General features: G+C 38.9%; 2 protein-coding genes and 1 pseudogene across 2 annotated transcripts; 2 read left to right on the top strand and 1 right to left on the bottom strand.

Annotated features, from left to right (window-relative positions):
* Positions 1 to 1,845: 1,845 nt before the first annotated feature.
* LOC148730307 (uncharacterized) lies at positions 1,846 to 4,181 on the top strand (annotated as a pseudogene).
* A 211-nt stretch (positions 4,182 to 4,392) lies between these two features.
* LOC148730306 (uncharacterized) lies at positions 4,393 to 16,860 on the bottom strand. Its single transcript, XM_088759489.1, has 2 exons — positions 13,202 to 16,860; positions 4,393 to 7,226 (listed from the first exon to the last, which is right to left on the bottom strand). The coding sequence occupies exon 1, from the start codon at positions 16,858 to 16,860 to the stop codon at positions 16,168 to 16,170; it is 693 nt and encodes a 230-aa protein (XP_088615615.1). The 3' UTR covers positions 4,393 to 7,226; positions 13,202 to 16,167.
* On the top strand, positions 13,561 to 17,435 carry LOC148730305 (uncharacterized). The gene is made up of 2 exons (XM_088759488.1): positions 13,561 to 13,692; positions 14,052 to 17,435. The coding sequence occupies exons 1-2, from the start codon at positions 13,571 to 13,573 to the stop codon at positions 15,355 to 15,357; spliced, it is 1,428 nt and encodes a 475-aa protein (XP_088615614.1). The 5' UTR covers positions 13,561 to 13,570; the 3' UTR covers positions 15,358 to 17,435.
* The last annotated feature ends 1,663 nt before the right edge of the window (positions 17,436 to 19,098 follow it).

Here is a 19,098-nt window from a genome sequence, read left to right as displayed (position 1 = left end):
AAGCCATATTGGTTGTAGTAGCGGCGCACAATTGGAGCATGATTGGAGGAGAAAATACCGAACTTGATGTTCCTGAAGAGTCCCCAAGGTGAGTTTTACCTTTGCAGGTTTCTTTGTTTGTCGAGGTTTATTTGAAAATCGAAAACCATACGATTTTAGTTTGACATCTCGATTTGTCTGTATATTTATTCCCGCGCTTTGTCCTCGTTTAACTGAGAAAAACCAATGCTCTTTTAGGGTACATTTAAAGAAACGCTTCTCATTGGGACTGTACAGTCACCTTAGAAAGGAACAAACGCATAACGAATTGCAAAAGAAATTGGATTGTGATGAGAAAATTAAAGCAATGCAGGCTCAACTTCACCGTACAGAAGAGCGAATTCGTCCTAAGAAACGGAGGTTAATTAGCTTAATTACTGGGGTAGCTAGATGTATGTTTAAAGTCCAGCTAGTGTCAGGGTTTAATGCATGGAAGCTAAGTAGTAAGTTATATTTATTCAGTACTCACTGGCCTCACTTCCTTTCTCATTTACCCACTTCTAATTATTCATGTACTCTATATATGCATAAACACAGTATAACTGTATTGAATTAAATTTACTTTCCAATTTTACCATTTATTTTATTTGTAGGTCTTATTTAATGCTATATAATAAAAATGTTATGGGTGAGAGAAGAAAGCTCTAAGTGATCTCTGATAAACTGTGTAATTCTCCTTTCAAGTTGCCCTTGGTACAGTGCATTTCCATGTGAACAAAAGGAGAATTTTACATTACATCAAAAGTCAGTTAAGGCTTTTATTCCGTGCACCCCTTTTTTAAATTTATTATCCCACAGATTGATGAGGTGACAGATCAGAGTGAATGTGAAATAGTGGAAAACAAAAAAGCAAACCTCCCTTACACAACAAGTGAGCTTCATTTGCTGTCAAGTGAGAAACTAAACCTTTCGAGGGCACAGGCTACGCAAAGGAGAAGAAAAACCCTTGAAGTACTGAGGCCAATTCACTGTGGGAGGAAGAAAATATCAAACCATCCTGACAAACCTATCATGGATGGTATGTGGACTACACTGATAAACACTGCCCCCAAACAATGCATGAACGAATACATTAGCAAGTCAAAAACCTGTACAGATTTTATAAAATGTACAGACCAACATCCATGAGTACGAAAACAGTTTGCAAAATAAAGTGGGAAGCATGCCTGTTCTATATGAAGGTGGGCTTCTAAACCAGAAAAAGTACACCAGTATTCGGAACACCACATAACCGCAGTTCATATATATGTATTTCATATGTTTGTTGTTTGACCACAGAAGTAGTCAAGGAAAGTGGAAAAAATTGTAAAAACAAGAAAACTGAATTTATGAAAAATTGTGAAATTCCCAAGATTGTGTCTTACAAGGCCTTGATAAGTTTTATTCAAAGCATTGACACTGGCGAGATGATTGATTTGGAGACATCGGCTGCCAGATTTAATGTTGGGGCATTTCCTGGAGTGTACAGGCCTCTGAAGCCATTTCTCTTACAGCTTGCTGACCTGTGTCTGTTTCTTGATGAGAGAGTACCTTGCCTACATTGGTTTAACAGGGAAAAGAATGTTTTGTACATTGCTATTGGGGCAGATGGGGCTCCTTTCAGAAGGAATGATACTGCGACTGGTAATTTATATATATATCTTGTTACTAAAGCATAGGGCAATGATCATATACCCACTTTGCCTTATTATTACATGTATTACAGTGGCAGATCCAGACCTTAAGATAAGGGGGGGGGGGGCGATCTAAAATTGTTTTTTGGCCCTTAGAGCCATAGCCTGCAAAGCATTAAGCCTCAGTTTGGTCTAAAAGTAATGGGGGGGCCATGGGCCCCACCCTGGATGTGCCACTGTATTACGTGACTGACTGTATGGTTATAAAAATTAATAATAACAAGCACTCAGGAATAGTGTGAATTTTTCTCAGTTTCTATTTGTATTTAATTACTTGCAGCATAGCTTGTTAGTATCCTAAACTTATTACAAAGGGTTCAAAGTTGCAATGACAATCATTTGCTAATGGTTTCAAACTCTCCTGAAGACAGCCCATTAATGAAGCATTACACTGATCATTTGAGAAGAGAGATGGAAGAAGGTGAAGGACAGCAGTTAACTACTCCAAAGAGCTATCAGCTTAAATTCAGAATGAAGCTGATCCCCTGTGACATGAAGTGGGCATCATCAATGTCAGGTGAACTAAACAACTCTGCCAGCTACTTTTCACCATTTGCAAATGTAAACCAGAACACCAAAACAACAATGGATGGGTCAATTGGTGGTCCTAATGACACATGGCAAGAATGGGTGTATGAGAAGAGAATTGCAACAGCCAAAAAAGTTGAAGCTCTGAAGGCAAACTTCGGGATCCCTCAGAAAAGGTAAGAAGTAGGGTCACACAACTGATTTCAAAGGAAAAGTCACGACAGGAGTTTGTCCCTCCTTTCGGTAAGTTTGTCAATCTGGTAAAGGCAGAACCCTTGCATAACACAAATAATGCCTGGCAGCATTGGTTTACTGATCTACTAACAGTAGTTATCCAGTACACTGACAATGCCCAACTTAAATCAGCAACAAGTTTATCAGATGATTCACCAGTGACAAAATTTCTGACACGTGTGAGAGAAACTGCAAAGTGTGTTAGGCTGTATAATTCTTTTGTCAGATGGTTTGGGGAAAAGAGAAAGAAAGCAATTTCTTTCACCTAACGATTTACAGGGTTAGAATCCTAGAACTTTTCCTGGTACTTTAATGCCTTAATCCAGGAAGTCGTGTCAATTTTTCCTAGACTTTCACCAGGCTCAGTTCAAAAACTCCATGTTTTGACATTTATCGGTCTGAAACTTAGGGATGCAGCATCCCTGTATTCAAGAGTAGACATTACAAAGGAACAAGTAGATGAGTTAAAAACCTTGCGCCATAATATAATAATAAGACTTTATTTATTGAGGATAGCACGTGATAGTGCACAAACACTAATAAACTTGTGGTCCTCTTAATTACAATAAATATATAAATGCAAATACAATAGAATCATTAATATATTGAAAAAAAAAAAAAAAAAAAAAAAAAAAAGATTACAAATATAAATAGAAATTAAGCTAATTACAAATAATATTTAATTGATAAAATATATAATACAAGATAATATAAACAAGTAAGAATATATAAAACTACTATCAATAAAATTTACCGATTAAAATGAGCTAAGCATGATTTGTCATCATAATAATATTTAAATACGTTGTCTTTAAAGGCCTTAAGTGTATTAGACTTTTTTAATTCAGGCTTTAACTGATTCCATAATTTTATGGCAGAAACTAGAAAAGTTTTCCCTCCTTCTCTAGCCCTTTTAAACTTAGGTAATAAAAAGTTGTATTTACAAAATCTAGTGTTGCGTGAATGTACTAAACTTAATAATTTTAAGCTATCATTAAGATAATTAGGTACACAATAATTAATCCTTTTAAATAGTATTGAACACTTAGCTATCTTAGTAGAGTTATAAAATGGTATCCACTTTAAACGATTGAATAGCATAACTGATGAACTACGTGGTTCAGCATCTAATAAAACCCTAGCAGCTCTCTTTTGTAGCCTAAGTATTCTTAAAAGAGATTCATTAGAGCAAAGTGACTGCCATGCAACATTGGCATAATCAAATAATGGCTTAATCAAACTATTATAAAATTATTTCAAAGAAAAATTTGTTGTTTCTCAAGGGTGTGAACCCGACTGTGTGGACCCTGGGGTATGCCATACCTAACCACACCAAGAAGTTATATGAAGAAATAGGGCATGGCCTTAGACTAAATTCAATGCAAGGCCATGAGGCCAAACATGTAAAGTTGGCAATGTACATTAAGAATACATACAATCTGAAGAAGAAGTCCAGGTGGCCAACTGTATTCAGACATGAGTATGTGTCTTTGATTCGGCGGAAGAAATGGATCCCTATAGCGTGTACTATAAGCGGGGGCAAGGAAAGAGGAGTGAGTCTTATATTCCAAAGAGTGTGAGAGACTGTATGATGGGAGGTTCTGTCAATGTGGTCTGTTAAAGCACAACAACACCGGATGCAATATCTGCACTAGTTCAGTCACAAATCATATAAGGGAGAGTGTGACTGCTGGAAAGATTGTCTAAAGAGCAGTAGATGTACAGCATTTGTAATGCCGACTGCCAAAATTTCAGTCAACATAAAGTTTTTTCAAGATGGAAAATACAATATCATTTGTGTTGTCATCCAGCTTGCATTCTCTGATTAAAACATGATCATTCCTCATCTAAACTGTGAATTGAGTTTTTGTTCAAAGTTATTGTTCCCTGGTTTTTTTTTTTTTTGGGGGGGGGGGGGTTCTTCACACATTTGAAAGAATCAGTAAAATAATTTATACAGTATACTAAGCATGATAGATTAAAAAGAAACATGCTGGCATGTGATGGTTATATTAAGTAGCTGCATATAAAGTATTTTGCTTTGAAGGGTTTGGTTTTAAAATCATCAATGAAGTGAAAATGGTGCTTTTTACCATCTTGATGTGATATTAGAAAGGTGACCCTATGTGATTTTAGTGGGCATAGAGTTCAGTAATATTGAAAAGTTGTTGTTGGGGATTTTTTTACATTGCTTGGTTTGAAAAACAAGGAAACCGCTGCTTTTGACCAGCTTGCTGTGATATTCTAAGGGCGGCCCTATGAAAGATACTGGGCATAAACTTGAACAATCAGCCTCAGGTCTTAGCATCTGTCATTGAAACCAAGTGGCAAATTCAACAAAAAGTCTGATTCTAACAGACTGAAACAGCAACATTTGATATCAACAACTAAACTATTGCACAAAAGTATCAGTTTTGCTGTACAGTGTATACCTCTGCACTTTGAAAAAGCTCATTAACTGAAGGTATGCTGTTAAATCTGGCTTAGTTTTTGTTAGAAATTTTCAGCTTAAAAGGACAGAATATTCTGTATAATGTGTACAACTTTAAACGAGTAGTACGAATTTAAACCGCTAATATATCAGCAATAATATTATGTACATTGTTCTTAGTTCCTCACAAAAGGAATAGAAAGATTGTGAGGGAAATACACTTATTATACTGACAGAATTGGGATCTAGAATTACAATTGGGCTCAAAAGCCATCAATATAATGTGTTACTGCTCAATTTGTTATCAAATTGGACCTTAAACATACAGTCAAATCTGAAAAATAGCAACAGCTCAAGCAAGATTTCAAACAACTTTTCTTTATTACAAGTGGGCTGCAGTTGCAATCGGGAGAGTATTCAGCACGATGGAGGTAAGAGTTAAATGATAACCTACAGGTGTAAGTACCGCCACTATTGACATTTGTGGTGAAAAGCGATCTTGCAATATCATATAATATTGTCAGGGTGCAAAGAAAGTCGAGTTTATGGCTTGCCATATAGGCAAGTTATTGCTAGTGTGTACAAGCCCAAGAGTCTTTCAAGATAAGGAGCATTGATTGCAGTTCTCCTGTCATTTGAGTTTCCCAGAAAACTTCACTTGCCTTTCAGGCAAGTTAGAACAGAATTGACTAAGCTTGATTGCAAAACCCATTAGCCCCGCACTATCAGACACGATTTTCTTTGCACGCTGATAACTTTCATTCCATAAAGTATCCATTTCTTTGGGAGCTCCCACTTGAACCTCTGGAACCTAATAAAATCCCAGTTAAACTTCATACTTTTCTTAGGTTTTTGTTTTCAAAAAACCAACTCCCTCCTAGTCCTTTTAAATCCCAATCTTTTCTTGTGGAAGGAGCTTTGAGATTTTCTGGAACTAAACATTAAAGTAATTGTTTATGAACTTAAGGCTGTGGGATACCATACTGGTTCCAGTACTCAGAACAAAATACACAGATAAGACCTCATTGTTCTCGTGGTATTTCAGTACCAGGGGTTTTTCTGCACTGATAACCACCTCGCACCTCTCTGACTCATCAGAGATTCCTAAAGACCTTTTCAGAAGCTTGGTACGGGACATGATAGCACAGTCTACGTTCATTTTGTTAAAAATGAAAACTGCCTTCCTCGTATCTGTAATGGAAACTTTGACGTAGGCTAACGTTTCCTCAAACCGGTGACCGAAATTGTTACTTTGAATGATGTGACGTAAGGTCACTTCAAATACCTCAAGTGGGACGTCCATTGTAAAATCACCCCTCCACGACGTCGCTAGACTTGGTTCAGATCGCAGCCTTCTAACGATCTTGTCATGAATTTTCTTTAACATTCGAAGCACCATTCCTTGGCTCGGCAGGAGCTGCTGTATTTCTCGATCTTTGCTTCATGACACACTGGACGAATACTTTTCTTCTAAAGTGTTGACAGCTACCTCAAGTTGGGAATAAAAACTCAAAATTTGCCTTAATTGAGTAGAATTATCCGTTTGAGACGTATATCGCCCCATATTCCGGCGCAGAAACCTGTTTATTTCCCTCGAAGGAGGATTCTCTTTAAAAAAATGTTCCGCCTTGAATTTTACCAAAGCCGAAAAAAAATCTCCCATGATATACCGCTCGCCTCTGATGAAACATTTAGGGGGTGGTTTGGCCCCTACATGGATTCAGACAGTATTAACTTGGCTTCAGTCCGTTAACCTACTGACGATAGCGTTTGGAACTAGAAATCGACGTATCTATCCACTTAGAAGCAAAAGTATACGTACTGACTGCGTTACTCAATAAACTCACTCAGCAAATACCTCTCTTATCATTCATTTCACTAGATCTTGGAATCTAAAATAGGAATAATTTTAGCCCACTGTTTCAATTTAAGACTTTGGGGGACTGTTGACCTTGAGGCAAGGACAATTTCATCTAAAAGATCAGATGAACAAAGTTTTTCATACCATCACGTGCCGAACCAAGAGTTCTTTTCAGGGTGCAGTGCATTATCATCTCGTGATTTTAGCAATGGCTATTTTTCTGGCGTAACTTCAATACCAAATGACAGATTGGACTAGCTGCAAGGACTAGTCGAGTCCCTTCACGTGTGCCAACCTCAGTTTAAACCAATGAAAACGCCCCTTAGTCTAGTTAGTAAACAAAGAAAGAAGTGACTAACCTTTCCACCAACAGGAAAACCACAAAATCCAACCAGATGATCAGCACATACGATCTATGAAATAAAAAAAACATCAAGGTTGAACACCAGACAAGAAGTTCCTAGAAAGAAATGACACCGGGTTTATATTTCGGGTCAAGATTTCCTATTTTTACAGTGTTATATGAAGTGTAAACAATATTTTAAGCAAGTAACAGATTGTAGGTTGCCTTCAAGTGTCCTTTATTTCTTGTTGAATTGCTAATTCGATTTAAGAATTTCTGCTTTGAAGATCGATATCGCCACTAAAAGAGGGTTCATGCCATTCTGTCACAGGCCGACTTGCGTAATGTTTAATCTTAGTTATTGGAATCAAATTCTCAACTGAGGTCCGCAGTTTAAATTTCCTGTTCTAAAAGAATTATTTGCGATTGGGAAGAATCTTTGCAAAACGTTAATGCTACCGTTCTTGGACTTCCAGATTCTAAATCTAAAGCATTTTTCAAAGGAAAAACTCTTTTGAGTGGCTCTTAAATTGAGGTTTTCACGCGTGAACTTTTATCGAGTCTCTTACTGTTCCATTGGTTTTTGTTGCTATCCGCATTAACACGGTGACACGGCCAAGATCATTCGTGTCTACAAGAATGTTTTAAACAAAGCTGGAAAGCGAGAGATAATTAATGGGTCGTTATTAGCCGGCAGAACTGTACGGAAATTAGCGACTTGACTGGGATTTAATACTAATTAAGCTGTTTGGAGTTGACTCATCTGTCATAATAGCTCCCTGGTGGTAATTAGGGATTCTAGCCAAATCATGGCGCTGTTGTTTACATGAAGCTCAGTATCTGTAGTGAACGAACAGATAGTATCACAACAGAACTGGCAATCGAAATACCGTGAGAAATATTACTGTCACGTACATCGATCAAGTTTTCAGCAATCTGTGTTCAGAAAATGGCGTACTTTGTAATCTTGCATAGTTAATAGAGGGGACTGGTTAGGAGACCCGGCGAACATCAGAGGAGTATCTCTTTGTTTTCGTTTTGGCCCTATGACGTCACCACGAGAGTGCACAGTCAACCAGCTGAATACAGAGCGCATGGGGAAGACATTGACAAGAAGCGATACTTTACGTAGATTTTTGATTACATAGAGATAATTATTGGAGTTTTAAGTATATAGTTTTATAATATACCATGGCAGGCCGAAACTGTGCGGTATTTGGCTTTGGATCGTGTAGGCGGACCAAAGGAATTGGAATTTGGAAACTGCCAAAAGCAGTCGACGCGAAACATCGCGAATGGCGCGAATCTTGGCTCGGACAACTCAAGAAAACTCGGGTAATTGACTCCGATTTTAGAGAGCAAATCAAGAACGATTGAGTCTACACCTAGCCGGCCTGCGAGAAGCATTTTCACCCAAAGATTTCGAGATATGTGAGTATTATCGTCTATATTTTATGTCTCTGTGGTCTGTTTACATCAGACTCCACTGTCAGTACGTCTTGCACGATCTCGTCCCTCTTGAACTTTCGCAATCTCTTCTCTGAAACATCTTTTAATCTTCGATCTTTTGCGTGTTAGTTTCAGTTTCTACTGACAACACAACTCCAAAGAAGCCGAGATTCGGCGCATTATCTAAGCTAAATACGCCGACGAAAAGCATTGAATCTCGCAAGCCAACGCCGAGACCAGAGCGTCGCCATCATCTAGCAGATTCAGTTTGCACTGACGTCAACTCAGATGTATGCTGATGACATTGCATCCCATGTCCTGGTATTTATGGTGCGTTGCATTTGCACTGAACTTAAGTTTGCCTTAGCTAATTTTGCTACCACAGGAATTACATCATATCAGCTCATACCCTTGTTCTGGGAAGCAATATGCCTATTAGAAATCACACGCAATCTTTGGGTGGTTGCTACCACAGCAGATGGTGCAAGTCCAAATAGAAAGTTCTTTCGTCTTCACAAGGCACTTGGAGATGTGCAATGTGATGTGTGCTACTGCACCAAGAATCTCTATGCCCAACACAGATATATATACTTTTCTAGTGATGCACCACATCTCATCCAGACAACGAGGTATTATGCATTCAGGGGCAACAAAGGGAACCAGATAGACGTGGAATGATGGACAGTATGTCTTGTGGCAGCATATCACAAGCATGGTGAGTGAGGACTTCAACAATGGTCTGAAACTGCTGCCCAAGCTTACATATGAGCATATTAACCTGAATGCTTATTCAGTTATGAGGTTTCATCTTGCTGCACAAGTCTTGAGCTCAACAATGGCAGCAATCCTAAAAGCATTTGGGTCCCCCCGAAGCAGCTGGTACTGCCAAACTCTGTGAAATGGTTGATCGTTTCTTCGACTGCTTAAATGTGAGAAGCAGGATTGAACATGTCTGTAAGCGCAAGCCCTTCCTGGCTCCATATACATCACTTCAGGATGAAAGGTAAACATTTTATCTTTGACTGGTGAAAGGATCTCACAAGCTTTAGTTAGTAAATGAGTGAAGTGAAATATTTACCTCTTGTAATACCCAATTTATCATATAATTAGCCATATGTCCAATTTTACCTTCCTATAGATAAACAGAGCTTGTAGTGTGGATTAGTTAAAATGACAATTTTTTTTAATTCAAAGTAGTAAATATGGATAATTATATGATGAATAAATTATTTCTATGGAAAATATAGAACAAAATAAATTGAAAGTTAATTAATCAGAACCATAATCTTTCTATTATTTTTCCTAGATTTGAATTCCTGATGAAATTTCTGGAGTACCTGAACTCATGGAAAACCAGCACAGAGAACAAACCTGGTAACTACACCCAGAATGCCAGAGCCAAAATGTTCTTATCCTGGCAGACACATGAGGGATTTGAGTGTACAAAGTTCCTTCTGCAGGAAGGAATGGAATTTATTTTGACACAACGCTTCTGTCAAGACCCTGTTGAACAATGTCTTGGACACCAGCGCAAACTTGGCAGGCATTGTGATAATCCAGATATTCACCAATTTGGATATAATGCCAACAACATTCGCATTCAGCAGTCTGTTTCATACCAAAGCGGTAACACCAGGGGGGAGGAAGGATAAGCATCGACAATGGGAACAAGTGACAAATGATAAATTGCCATGCAGAAAGAGAAGAAATGATGATAATTAGATCTTACATTTTGAAAGATATGCTTTAATTTAGTAGTGGATTATTAGATTGATGTCTTTTGGATGATTTTTGAGACATGTGAACAATATTTAAACAAATTTTGATCTAAAAGCCAATAATATCTTGAAACACCAAGACTCAGGGTTCTCGATAAGTTTTGATGTAGACGGCTGAAACATAAAAGTAGGCCGTGGGAGAAGCGAGTACCACAGGCATGAGCCTCTAAGGGGGTCTGGCAGCATGCCCCCTCCCCTCCTCCCCTCCGAAAAACTTCAAAATATAGAAGGTTAGATTTGCCATTTTGAGCCTTTTGGCAAACAAATTTGGTTTTAAGAAATAACTTTTTTATTAGAGACAACCATAAATTTTACTGAACATCTTTCTTTTCTTGGAATCCTAATAATCGGACCAGACTACACCCCAAAAAGGGCAGTAGTTTTCTCACCTTCATCTACCTGGCTTTCTGTTCTTCGAGATTTACAGAAATATCGATCAATTCCAGGCTGACTTGAAGTGGGTTTTCTTTTACTCATGGGTACTCTGTAATTAATTACATACTAAGATTTCATGCCTTCTTCTAACACACCGAACGCCATTTCATGCCTTCTTCTAAGGCATGAAAGTAGAAGGCGTGCATTGGCATTGTGTAATACGTTTTGCTGCTGAAAACGGCTTTCAAGTATTACTCGTTCCATTCATGCGATTTTTAACTTCGAAATCTATGTGTAGATACAAAATAAGGAGGCAAGCTTGTCACCGAAAAGTAGGCGGCTCTAAATTTAAGGTAGCCGGTTTTTTAGCCGGCTGCCGGCACTTAATGAGAACCCTGGAGACTGCTGTTGACATCATTATATAGTTACTGATAATTTTATTGCATAACTGGCATGTGTATGTATGTAACTAGAGTAATAATTATAGCTTTCGACAATAAATGATAACATGAAACTACAGTATTTCCCTGTTGTGACCTAAAATTATTTACAAATCAAGCATAAGGTATCTAGCACTGTTCAGTACTTAAGGGTCCCATTCTATGAATTATCCAAAGAAGCTTAAAAGATTAAAACCTTTAGACATAAGCACGGTAAATTCGGAGGTGTTTTCTCTAGGCTTTTCCAATGAATTACCTTCCTTTTCAATTTTTATCGACTCTTTGTACAGCTGAACTGAGAGTATGACTCAATTTTTCGAAGATAGTGATGATGTCTTCTATATCGTTTAGTCCGTTAAAAATGGGTTGAATCCACAAAATAAATACAAAAAGAAAAGGTACAAAAGAAGTTCAAATGAAAAAATTGAAAATTAAAGTCTCTGACATTGCAAATTAGACAAAGAAAATATATAAATACCATCTATATATCTATATATAAAAACCATCGATAGGCAATGGAGTAGCGCCAGGAATACCGAGTAAATGTGACCGGGCACAGGATTTCGTACACTAACGCTTTTTCGTTAAACGGTTGAAAATAAACGGTTTGTAAACGGACAATAAACGGGTAGTAAGAGTGTTTAAACGGTCTGCATATTCATTGAAACGGATAGTCCAAAGCGTTAAACGATAGAGCAAAGTCCAAAAACGGATTCCGTCAACCGTTAAACGGCCGAGAAAAAAAATAAACGGATGGCTTAAAACGTTAAACGGTTTAACAGGATCTATGAATGGATAGCCTAAAACGTAAAACGGATGGACAAAAACCTTGAACGAATCAGGAGGGCTAAAGAAGAGCGGGATAAGCCATGCACGTAACTAACAGAAACCGTTGCGAACAATTACACGAATAATATTGTTCTTGCGGAACACTGACGTTTCATGCTAATATTACATTCGACTGACACCAGTAGAAAACGAAGTAAAATTAAATTACTAGCCTGCAATTAAGCTATCCACTGGCGAGTAAAGCGAGCCGAGAGCGAGTCTCGCACTGGAGAGCTCGCAATGTGTTTGAAAATTTGCATAAAATATAAGCAGAGGAAGCAATCTGTCAATCATACCATGCAGACTGAACATTCTCGACAAAAAAAGAAAAATTAGAATTGAGAAGCAAATTCAGTTTTTTTTTCATGTTCCTACATTGTTTCCGAAACGTATAGACCGAAATGAAATCGCACTATCAAGTGAAAAACCTTAAGAAATGGATTATATGTAGGTAAAAGTAGCCGCCGAATTTGTAGATTTCACCGTCGGTTAACTATCGAAACAATTTTGCTTCTGCAACTTTCTTTCGCTCATGTTTCATCTAGCGTTCGATTTCGTAAAGTAATTTGTAATTATAGCTTTTATAAAGCCATTTTCGTTTCCTTTCAATCGATGGAAATAAAAGATGAGAAAACCTATGGCCACCGATTCGGTAAATAGTTTTGCCGTACACGCCTATCGAAATAAATTTGCATAAGCATAAAAACAAATGTCGCTCTTCTCGTGTTACTTAACGAATATCATTCTGTTTTCGTAAAGTAATGCGAGCTCTCGTGTCTCAATATCTGAGTGAGAATTCTTCTAATCGAAGACCTTCTCATACCAGAGATTTGCAAACAGTAAGTTGCAGCGAACACCAACGTAGCCGCTCGATCGAAGCGTGATTCATTTTCAACGGGTGCTTCTTGAGAGTTTTATACCGTTGCTCTTCAAAAACGTTGAACGGATGCCAGTAACCGTTAAACGGATGGATTTTTTTTAAAACGGATAGGTTAACCGTTTAAACGTTTTGTCGAAAACGTTAAACGGATGAGCAAAGCGTTTAAACGGATGAAGAAAGCATTTAAACCCTTTGATGATCCGTTTTAAACGGATAATAAACGGATAGTAAACGGATTATTCGTTAAACGGTAAAGCGCTAGTGTACGAAATCCTGTGCCCGGTCACAAATATCTTTGTAATTACACCAAATTTTCTTATCAGATGCAAAATATGTACTCACCTGTTTATTGAAGCGTTAAACTACTCTTCGATATCTTTATCTGGCTCAAAAACTCTGGAATTCCGTCCAAGTATTCCCTAATCAAGAGAAAATGTTCCACAATAGAGTCCTAAAGTGCTTACGTCACATTTCCATAGCACCGGAATTCTGTGGTCTAAACAAACCAATATGGCGTCCCTAGCGTGACACATTGTCGTTGACCTCGAACACTTCAAGAGCTATAATAGCGCATTTTATCCTCCAATAATAGAAATAAGATAAAGAGAATCAAGATAACCTTTGGCCTTACTATTGAAGAGTATAATAAGCGGACAAAAGCACCTGGTGAGCAATAATTCGAGTCAAAACGCCACGGAGACGAAGTTTGCGATGGGCCAGTGTTTTCATCCAGATTGCAATCACACATCTGAAAGCCACTGCTGCCGATTCTTTTCGTTTCCAGACCAGAAAAAACATAAAACACTCTATGATAAGTGGATATCATTTGTAAGGTGAGTATTTTTCGAAAAATATATATTTCGATGCTGTACCATCGATTAGAAATAGCTGTTTTTTTTTTTTATCTCAAACTGATTCACGATTAGCTGTTTCTCTTTCTTGTCTTATTTCTTTTCTCGCGGCTTTGCCTTTCCTTGTCTTCAGTCTTGATCTAAGATTATTTAGTTACTAAAAAACTATATGATAGTTGTGAGTATCAAAGCTTTTACACTAACTAGTATTAAGTAACAAGCTCAGAGAAATACTCGCTTCGCATTCACGTCTTAGACTACAAGGTTAAGCATGTGACCAACTAAACTTTGGGTTTTTTAAGCGCAAGTATAGTAACTGCTTCTGTCTTTTTCTGTTATAGGAGAGGAGATAGAAAGCCCAGCAAACATTCGCGACTTTGCAGTTGTCACTTTAAAGATGGGCGAAAAGAAAATATGCCAACCATCAGTGACAGAAACAGGCACAAGCTGTTTGATAGTTTGGACTTGCTGCCAGGTACAGGACCAACACCTCCCAGTACACCTACCCCCAAGAAAAAACGGAAAGTGTCTGCCGAGCCCACGAAATTACCAACTGTAGCATCTGTGCTTGAAGAGATTAAAGAGAACTCTGAACCATGTTCCACTGAATGCTCACAAGAGGAAAAGACAAGTTCCAAAGAAGCTCTGCTGTCAATAGAGCTTGATATGACTTCAACAGAACTTGCTAAACACAAGGAAGTGTCAAGTTACTATAGTGCACACTACTCTGCTAAGAGCTTGAGCCCTGAGGTGATACGGATGGAGACAGGTCTACCCACTAAGGATGTTTTTGATATTGTTGTGGGATATGTTTCAAGATTCAAGGGTGAAATAAACTATTATGCTGGATGGAAGGTTGAGGCGATCACACTTGAGGACCAGATATTTATCACTCTGATGAAACTGAAACAAAATTATACCAATCTACATTTAGCCCAGTTGTTTTCATGCAGTGTTGCAACTGTTGCTAACATAGTACTAACTTTTGTCCATGTTCTGCATTCTCTCCTGTTCAAAGACATCATGACAACTGTGCCATCTAGAGAAAAGAACAAGATGTGTTTGCCATCTTCTTTCACTGAGTACAGCAGTTGCCGCATTGTGATTGATTGTACAGACATTGAAATTGCTGCACCTAAGCTCATGTCCCAGCAGAATGCTACATATTCCAGCTACAGGGGAATGAACTCTTTCAAAGTCATTATAGGGGTTGCCCCAAATGGAGTTATAACCTATGTTAGTGATCTTTTTCCTGGCTCAGTCAGTGACAAGGTCATGGTTAAAGAGTCTGGGTTTTGTAAACATTTGAGTGCTGGTGATCTTGTTCTGGCAGACAAAGGTTTTCTCATCAGCGATGTAGTTCCAAGAGGTGTTTCAGTGAACATACCACCATTTCTCAACAATGGAAAGTTTACAGAGAGTGAGGCAAGGGCGACAAAATCAATAGCTCGATGTCGCATCCACGTAGAGCGTGCAAATGCAAGACTTAAGAGTTTTCGCATCCTTGGCTTCATCCCAGCATTTTTGAGGTGCCATGCTGACAAGCTATGCCAACTGTGCTCAGCTCTTGTTAATTTGCAGTATCCATTGATCAAGGATGGCTGCGAAGACTTTGAATTTGACTCAATAGAACTTTTTTTCAACTAAATTATAGTACAATGAGTTTTTAATATTATTTTTGTATTACTAGAAGCCCTACTGTAACAGATCAAATGGTATTGACATAGCTTTGGTCAAAAATATGATGTGGTCAGTTTTACATTTTTCTGATATTCATCTCCTTTATGTTCATTAATACAAACTACTATGTGTTCTGTGAAAATAGATTATAATGAAAACCAGTGACATTCTTAAATTGTCATTTCAACTAAATCCAGGTCAGGGGCATGTGACCAGTATGGAATTCTTTCGTCCAGTAGTTCCAAGTGTGAAAGTCGTGCTGGCTTAAAGGTTTTACTTTTGTGTCTGTGAAGCTGGGAGCCTGAGTCCAGGTGTATAAAACTAAAGCCACACTTCAATTAGCTTAAGGGATGGTGAGAGGTAGTCAGAAAAAATAACCTGTGCTGCATGGATTTTGTTTTGGCTCTCTCCCCTTCCCTTTGCATTGCTATGCAAGCCTACTTAAGTGTGGCATAAGTTTTATGTACCTGGGCCCTGTTGAGTAACCAGGATAAGTGTTACCAGCTACCAGTAGCCATTGGTTGCAAAAAAAAAAATTGTTTAAGCTTGCTTTCAGGAAGAATGTAATTTATTATTAAGTTACTATGCTAAATGGAAAAATGTGGGTTCTTTATCTTGTGTCTCTATCTGAGTGTAGAATATGTAATGTTATATTAAGAAATTAATGTATGAAATTTAAAAAAATACCTTTTAACATTAGCTACTGCCTATTTACATTAGCTCCCACTCCCCCCCCCCCCCCCACTCTGATTATGTCCAGCATCTGTGCACCACTTTTCAAAGTTCTCCCTCGGTAATCTTTGGGAATAGTTGATGAAAGTAAAAATCACTCAAGATAGTAATATTGTGCTCCCAAGATTCATCTCGTTCAATCTTGATAACTACACTATCCTTTGTGGTCCATACAACAAAGTAGCAGAATTTGCGCTTTGTCAGGAACATCTGGCCTTGACACTGATGCCAGTAAACATGTGTGGTAGAAAGCGTATAATTCCCTTCCTTCTCCTCCAAGTAAAAGTCTTTGTGCCCATAAGCTTCCTTGATTGTCGCATTTCGATGTGTGTAGGGGCACTTACACTCAATCACCGAGTCGTCTCCCACAAGTCCATCAGGGGAAGCACCCAGAACTCCCGACTCGTGTAGCCAAAGGCCGGTCTGTACAGGTGTAAAGTTTGTGATGTTGGTGAAGGATTTCAGGGCCTCAGTCTCATTGTCCTGTCCCCATGCAATTGCTTTAACTCCACTCAAGTTGTATTCCCCAAGTAGTCGCTTGATAAGAGACGGTGTAACTCTTTTTGCCTGGAGGACGGAGCCAAAATTACTGGCAGTCAGGCGGCCTCTACGAGCTTGGTGCCATGCAGGGCTGTTTCGCTGGCCAGCCGTGAGGGTGCTCACAACATTTATGGTTCTCTCCTCTACTTTGGCATTCTCAATCAAGTACTCTAATTGTTTTTCCTTCGTAGATGCCATAAGGAAACCTTCTGAGTAAATGATATCCTCAATCGTCTTGATCGGGAGAGGGGTAGCAGGTTGTGGTTCGGGACTCAAGATCCAGCAGGTCCCTGTAAATTTGCCATAGCGCTTTAGTTCGCGGGCGACCCTAAAAGCCGGAACGGCGGAATGGCAGAATGGCGGAATGGCGGAAAATGACCCCAAATCCTAAAACACGGAACGGCGGAAAATGACCCCAAATCCTAAAACACGGAACGGCGGAAAATGACCCCAAATCCTAAAACACGGAACGGATAGCAGGGCATGTTGCACAAATTTTGTACAAAGACACCAAGCGCTTGGCTCATTTATCCCCACGACGATAACACGCGTGACTAAAATTAAGTGTTATTAATTTTTTTCTTTTACTGAGTGGTATAAATAATAATGAACCATTATGCATGAAAGATAGCTGCGTTTTCGCGTTGTTAACCTGTTTAGTTACCTTTTGTTATGCAAAATTTGCCATGAGTTTTAGTCGCGGCATAAAAAGTCGCACAGCATGTGAAAACCAACTCGACATACCACATTACAATAAACAATTGTAACTTTGATACGTTTCCTGGTCACGTCTGTATTGATTTATTGAAACAATAATATCTCATATGCTTGTAAATGTGAGAACATCACAGGAACGTTTTCAGGCTTCTCAAAATATGACAACGTTCAGCCCCAGCTCCAAACTTAGACTAGCGTGAGAGCAAGCCCTCGTTACGAGCCCTTCAATACGAGCGTTTTTTCATCCACGAATAAGTTCTGGGACTTGAGTAACACTAGTTGAAGCGAGGTTTGCAGGGTGTCACGCGCGTGGGAATTTCTCATGGCGTGAAAAGACAAAAGAAAGTTAGCCGAAGGAAGCCGTCAAGAAGAATTTGAAGAATTTCTTCGCGACCAGGTGTCCAAAACACCACCATCCTATTGAGAAATTTACGGCTTACATATCAGCGAAGAAATAAACTTTCTAAACAAAAAAGAGGCTATTTCACCAATTCGTTCAGCGGATTTCTTCTGTTCCTCAACAAATTGCAAATCATCAATTCTATGGCGTTTAAATTGCCCTTTCTGAAAGGGAAGTGTAATTCAGACGGATCTTTGGATTGTCATGGTTTACCATTATTCGAGTGGAAGCATTTGCGAGACAAAGAAGAGGCTATCGGTCGAGGATCCTATGGTTTGGTTTTGGTTTTTAGGATTTGGGGTCATTTTCCGCCGTTCCGTGTTTTAGGATTTGGGGTCATTTTCCGCCGTTCCGTGTTTTAGGATTTGGGGTCATTTTCCGCCATTCCGCCATTCTGCCATTCCGCCGTTCCGGCTTTTAGGGTCGCCCTTAGTTCGCTGTACAGCCACATCCGATCTTCTCGGCTAGGATCGCGCGCCAAAGGGCTGTAATCCTTCTTCTTCGGTGGCGCTGGAAACATCTGGCTTGCAGACTGTACGCTTTCTGCCTTTCGCTTTCGTTTCCATTGGCATTCCAGGTCCGTCCTGCTAAGGTTATGGATGCCATAAATAAATATGGCTGCCGCGTGACTGCACTTGAACTCGCCGCGAGGACACTCGCATTCTGTGTTTTTTATTTCAAGGTTTTCATCGAGATAAATCTGATAAAAAGATAATTCGAAACAGACACGTAAGTTGCAATATATATTCCGCAATATAAACATTAAATTGGAGGTGAAATCGGGGTTGGGAGTTCTTCGAATTGAACATACGTGTTGTGATCCCAAATTGGCAACTTACTGTGACTTTGTAGTCCTTATTTTTCATGCTTGCTTGGACTTCACCTTTGATGACTCCCCTGGAATAAATAAAGCTTTGGACATGGTCGGATTTGAAGTGGTTTTCTCCGCGATCAAGCGATTTCCGCTCTCCAGAAAAGAAAGAAACGAGTGAGCATTTCGATAAAGACGCCATGTTTGAAGTATGAGTTTAAACTGTTTAGACCAGAAAAAAATGCTGTCATGGCAACGTGACGTCACACTTTAGGACTCTATGTCCGCCATCTTTGTTTTTGATGTGCACTCTCGCTGTGACGTCACAGTGCAGTTCAGATACGAAACAATAGGCCGCACCTATGATGTTCGCCGGGTCTCCTAACCAGTCCCCTCAATTAACTGTGAATCTTGTTAGCCTTTCTCTGGGCTTTTATAAAGCTCCGAAGTTTATTGATATGTCACACATTGTTTTTCCGACGGTGCGATAGCGGCAACTTTTGGTCGA

The sequence above is a fragment of the Stylophora pistillata genome, chromosome 5 (genome assembly GCF_964205215.1).
Source record: "Stylophora pistillata chromosome 5, jaStyPist1.2, whole genome shotgun sequence".
In the NCBI taxonomy this organism is placed as follows: Eukaryota; Metazoa; Cnidaria; class Anthozoa; order Scleractinia; family Pocilloporidae; genus Stylophora; species Stylophora pistillata.
This window is presented reverse-complemented; position numbering and strand designations above follow the sequence as displayed.